This window comes from Nesoenas mayeri (assembly GCF_963082525.1).
Source record: "Nesoenas mayeri genome assembly, chromosome: 4".
Lineage (NCBI taxonomy): Eukaryota > Metazoa > Chordata > Aves > Columbiformes > Columbidae > Nesoenas > Nesoenas mayeri.
Window position 1 is genome coordinate 50,451,337 of NC_137540.1, and position 6,000 is coordinate 50,457,336.

At 36.4% G+C, this 6,000-nt stretch overlaps 1 protein-coding gene across 1 annotated transcript; it reads left to right on the forward strand.

Annotated features, from left to right (window-relative positions):
• Positions 1 to 829: 829 nt before the first annotated feature.
• Positions 830 to 5,495, forward strand: CNGA1 (cyclic nucleotide gated channel subunit alpha 1; the record flags this gene model as incomplete). Its single annotated transcript, XM_080344008.1, has 7 exons — positions 830 to 936; positions 1,385 to 1,447; positions 1,831 to 1,863; positions 1,969 to 2,070; positions 2,816 to 2,923; positions 3,072 to 3,178; positions 4,078 to 5,495. 7 exons carry the CDS (start codon positions 830 to 832, stop codon positions 5,493 to 5,495), a joined length of 1,938 nt encoding a protein of 645 aa, XP_080200134.1.
• Positions 5,496 to 6,000: the final 505 nt, after the last annotated feature.

The window sequence follows — 6,000 nt, forward strand, 5'->3', positions numbered from 1 at the left end:
TTTATAATCCTATCTAAAAGGCCCTGTCAAGAGCAGATCACACTTGAAGACACAATTCATGCCCAAAGAGCTGGCAGTCTCATTGATGATGAGATGTAACTCATAAAGTTCTAAGAATAGTGGCAAAAAGGGTGAGCAGAAGTTATGTTCACTACAACTTATAATTTTTAAAAATATTGATAGGAACAAACCAGACATGAACAGCCACTGACATTTCCATTTAGGTATTTATGTCTGACTTGCTATATCAGTAAGGGGACTCTACTACAATGCTTTTCAAGTTCCTAGTTACAGAACCTACCCTTTGCTCTCAACGGAGTATAACTCTCAGATGTCAGACATATCGAAATTTCTTTGGACATCCAACCATTGGATGCTTCCTAGTTTGGTTTTCAAGATGTCACCTGTACATGAATCTATTTATCCATCCTGATACAATAAATTATGAGGCTTTGGTTCAAAACCAAATGAAACAGCAGTAGACACTTCAAACACAGTTGTTTAAGTATTTTCAAAGTGTGTGATTAGGCTCAGGAGAAAGATCTAAATTAACGTTTCCTCTAAGACAAAGATGTTTAGAACATTCTTTTTAGTAGCATTTGCCTGGTCATTCAGCACACCGAAGCATCCACAGTGCCCTTTCCTGTCTGCTGGGAATGTCATGGGCGAGAGGAAATTGGAAATACAATTGTTGGTTTTGGGGGAAGCAAGGATATAAAGGATTCATCTTTCAGAAAGAAAAATGCCTGTTACTTCTGCTAGTTGTGAAATGACTTGAGGTTTTTTTAAATTAGTCTTCCTCAGTTGCCAAGGTAAGACAAACTAGACCATGAAGGTAGGAGTGATTGAGACCCATCACTCCCATACAATTATTCCCAGCGTGGTGGTGCAAGACACCAGTGAAGACCCTGGACCAAGGGACAAAAGGGAAAACAGGTGTGTCAAATTTGCCTTTTTGTGTCCAATTTTTGTTTGATTGGTTGAGTTTTTTTGTTCATTTGGTTGGTGGGGAGGGGCTGGGGGGGTGGGTGTTAGTTTGTTGGTTTAGGCTTTTGTTTGTTTTGTGCTTGTTTTTTATTTGTTTGCTGTTTGGTTTTTGTTTGTTTGTGGTTTTGTGTTTTTTTCTTTCATAATTTGCATGGGATTAGCTAAGCATAGATACTTCCCATCATATAATTTTCTTCACCCTCTGTTAATAAATTAAGTTTTTTGTGATATATTGCTTATTGTAAAATTTAGGAGATTAAAATATGTGTTCTTTCAATTTCCTTAGATAACTTAGCCCATGACTAAAATGGTGAAAAACAGTCCATGTCAATTTAGATTATTTATTTGTTTATTTAAGTAGATATCATACAAATGTGGTTTCTTTGCTGTTCCCTAGGCAATGGTATCTACCTGGTGCATTTGCACGCTATAATATTAACAACAATAGTAATAAAGACAAGTAAGTATCTTTGTGATTTCATAAAATGGGAGTACTGCAATATTGGTTGTTTAAGTAGCAATGAAAAATAATTATATATATATCTAAGAACTTCTTTATAAACAGTTGTGTCATTCAAGTAACCCCAAAAGAGACTGCATGTACATTTGAACTTCATGCACATCAATTATGATGATCATTCTCAATACCAAAGTCATTGGCATTATATATATAAATTTAAAATAAAAGTAGTTCTATGTGAATACTATAAGCAAACCAATTTTCGAAGGCCAAACAGCTGAGTATAATGTTATCTTTACAGAATTAAAATTATTCTAATAAATAAATGTGTAAGCAATGGCTATGTGCATCCCATAAGCCTATCATATTTTTCTTTTCCTTAGAGAGGAGAAGAAAAAGAAAAAAGAAAAGAAGAGGTAAGACAAAGAGTAATAGTACTACTATTTCTAAGACTTTTAATTTGCTTCTGAATATGTTTTAACATAGTCCGTTACAACTGAAAACGTAAATCTATTTCTTAGCAAGACAGAAAAAAGCAAGGATGGAGAAACACAAAAGAACAAGGAAAAAAAGGAGAAAACCAAAAATAAAGATAAGTCCAAGAAGAAAGAAAATAAAGAAGAGTGAGTATTTTAATTTACATCCTGCTATGTTAGTATAATAGAATTGCTTTTGATGTAAAACTGAATCCATTAATGGACATCCTGTAAACAAGATGCTTATACTCCCGTATTTTTTGGAGAAGACCCTGCAGCAAAAGCTGTGCCAGTGTAAAGCAATCTCTTCTGCACCTACAAGCAAGTTAACTCTTCTATGACCTAAAAGTTCTTGCTCTAACTCTTGCTTGGTAAATTAATAATTTTCTGGCCAAGGAAAAGAAACTTAAAATAGTGCAGTAGGAACTTGTATTGTATGATTTCACATGCTTTGGTTTCTTTATCTAAATGATGCCAATGTTTCATCTTTCTCAGAGCTAGACTTTTCCCAGTGAGAAAGACATAATTTGTCTCACTTATTTAAACATTGGTAGTTGTATAATGATTTTATTTTTTGAAAGATGATAAAATCAATTATCAGACAAGACCACTAATTGGGTAGGAAACAAATAAATGTAAAAAGGTTGAAATTACATGTGCCACCATAAACAGAAGTGGGACATGCTGCAAAATTCAGATTCCAAAGTGTGCATCCCAAGTCATGCCTAACAAGCAACTTCGTGTTCTCCATACAGTCAAGCAAGGAAGCGTAACTTTGATAAAGACCATTTATTTTAGAGTAGCAATTTTTGGAATACCTTTCTTTGAAATTGTTATTTTTATTTTAAGTTTCTCATTAGATCTCCTTTTTTTTTTTCTTCCTATCACTTAGGAAGAAGAAAGATATTTTCATTATTGATCCAGCAGGAAACATGTATTATAACTGGTTGTTTTGCATCACAATGCCTGTCATGTACAATTGGACCATGATTATTGCTAGGTGATGTATGCCTTTAATGACTATATAAAACTTCCGGCAAATCATAGTAACCCTAAATAGATTTTTAAAATATTTTCTTCATCACTGATTTCATGCAAATATTTAATTTTCATTTCATAGTAATTTACTTTCATATTTTCCCATTCAGAGCCTGTTTTGATGAGCTTCAGCATGACTACTTAGCGATATGGTTTATTATTGATTACATTTCTGATGCCGTCTATGTTGCTGACATGTTTGTACGGACAAGAACAGGTAAGTATACTCAATGGTTAATTATTGCTCTTTTCTGTATTTGTGTCAGGTGGTTTAAAATATTCAGACTACTACTCTTATTTTTTGGGTACCCTTGATGAGGTGCAATAGTGAAAAAGACATTGAGATCAGTCTCTGAAAGACTGTAGTCTGTGACCTGTAAAACCAGGAGAAACTCTGATATTTTACTCAAAGAATACATAAAGCCTGAGGTAAACTAGGCATGAGGTAATCTAGAAACAAGCTGTTCTGCCTGTGGCTGACTCAACCAGACAAAATAAATATGCAACGCAGCCAAGTGAGAATCAGGGTTCTGAAAAAAGTAGCACCTAAATCTGGATTTTGTATTTAAGGAGATTCAAGTATTTGCTTGATTTTTCAAGACCATTGAGCAAGCAAGACATCCAATTAACTTCAACTGCAACTGTTTCATTTGAAATCTTATCTTATATTCAGAGCTATTGAGTAGATACACTCAATACAGAACTGAAATTCCCATGTTCAAAGTATTTTCCCTCTTTAAACACCCTTTTTTGTGTTTGTTTGGTTTGGTTTGGTTGGTTGGTTGTTGGTTTGGTTTGGTTTGGTTTTTGTTTATGTTGGGGGGGCAAAGGATGCAGGGGGAGGTGTCTCCAGACATTTGCAATAGTGGAAGAGTGGAGGGAAAGAATCAGAGCTCAAAATGTTTACTTTTCAAAGCTGTGTAGTTTAGTTCAAGCTGAAACATATAGTACTATGTTGAATATTTTGAAATAAGAAATTGCTTATTAAAAAGTAAGAGAAATTGTATACCATCCGGAACTTTCACAAAAAATATTTTTCAAAGTAGATTTGCATTGACATTAAACACAACACAGTTGAAGTTGTGACATTTTTTATTATTTACCATTTGATTTTAGGTTACCTAGAGCAAGGTCTTCTGGTGAAAGAAGAAGAAAAGCTTCGAGAGAAATATAAGACATCCTTTCAATTCAAATTAGATTTTCTGTCAATCATACCAACGGATCTCTTATACTTTAAGTTAGGACTGAATTACCCAGAATTAAGAATCAACAGACTACTCAGAGTAGCTCGGATGTTTGAATTCTTCCAGCGAACAGAAACAAGGACAAACTACCCAAATATCTTCAGGATCTCTAACCTTGTCATGTACATTGTGATTATTATTCACTGGAACGCCTGTGTGTACTACTCAATCTCGAAAGCCATTGGATTTGGGGCTGACACATGGGTCTACCCCAACACCTCTGATCCTGAATTTGCCCGTCTGACTAGAAAGTATGTCTACAGTCTCTACTGGTCAACACTGACCTTGACTACTATTGGTGAAACACCCCCTCCTGTAAGAGATTCTGAGTATTTCTTTGTGGTCGTTGACTTCTTGGTTGGAGTATTGATTTTTGCTACCATCGTTGGTAACGTGGGCTCTATGATCTCCAACATGAATGCTGCAAGGGCAGAGTTTCAGGCAAGGATTGATGCTATCAAGCAGTATATGCACTTTCGGAATGTGAGTAAAGACATGGAGAAAAGAGTTATAAAGTGGTTTGACTACCTGTGGACAAACAAAAAGGCTGTGGATGAAAGGGAAGTCTTGAAGTATCTGCCAGATAAACTAAGAGCAGAGATTGCAATCAATGTTCACCTGGAAACACTAAAAAAAGTTCGGATTTTTGCAGATTGTGAAGCTGGTCTGTTGGTTGAACTGGTTCTGAAACTCCAGCCGCAAGTATACAGTCCTGGAGACTATATTTGCAGAAAAGGAGATATTGGACGAGAGATGTACATTATCAAAGAAGGCAAACTGGCAGTAGTCGCTGATGATGGAGTTACTCAATTTGTGGTCCTAAGTGATGGCAGCTATTTTGGAGAAATCAGCATTCTTAATATCAAAGGGAGCAAAGCTGGCAATCGAAGAACAGCCAATATTAGAAGTATTGGATACTCTGACTTGTTTTGTTTGTCTAAAGATGATCTCATGGAGGCTTTAACAGAGTATCCAGATGCAAAGGCTATGCTGGAAGAAAAAGGCAAGCAAATCCTAATGAAAGATGGGTTGCTGGACATCGAAGTTGCAAATTTAGGAAGTGATCCTAAAGATCTGGAAGAGAAGGTCACCTATATGGAAAGAGCAATGGACAGATTACAAACAAAGTTTGCCAGGTTGTTGGCTGAGTATGAAGCTGCACAACAGAAACTGAAAAAAAGACTTACACAAGTCGAGAAAATATTGAAGCCAGTTATAGAGCAAGAATTTGCAGACTTGGAAGAAGCAGATCCATCCACAGATAAACTTGGAGCGTCAAAAGCAGAATAAAATACTGGAGGTTTGTCACAGAGAGAGTGATGCACTTCACTCACAAGAGAGCAGTAGCAGTATACTTTATTGATATAAAGCAGTGACTTAACAAAGTTCAGTGGTAAATGCAACAGTGGTTTAACAAGATTCAGTGACAAGGTACACTTGATTATTTACTGCATAGAGGACAGGGTCAGACAAAACTCTTAGTGAGACCCTCCTGTTGAGTCATGAATTTCAGAGAGGACCCCCCTGCATTCTAAACTCCTTCTCAGAGCAGGATATTGACCAGCACTGAGGTTAGGTGGGTGCATTGCCATAAATTAGCCCTTGGCTATTGTATTGTTATCTGTCTCCTCTAAATCCACTGAGCCAGACGCACCCATCATAAACAGATGCTTCCATGACAACAGATGTATCCATCATGACCTCCACTGGAGGTTATCACTTGAGCAGGGTTATGGGCAAAGGTCAGGTCAGGGCAGAGAGGGAGCACATCATCACGTTCCACCCTGTGACTGTA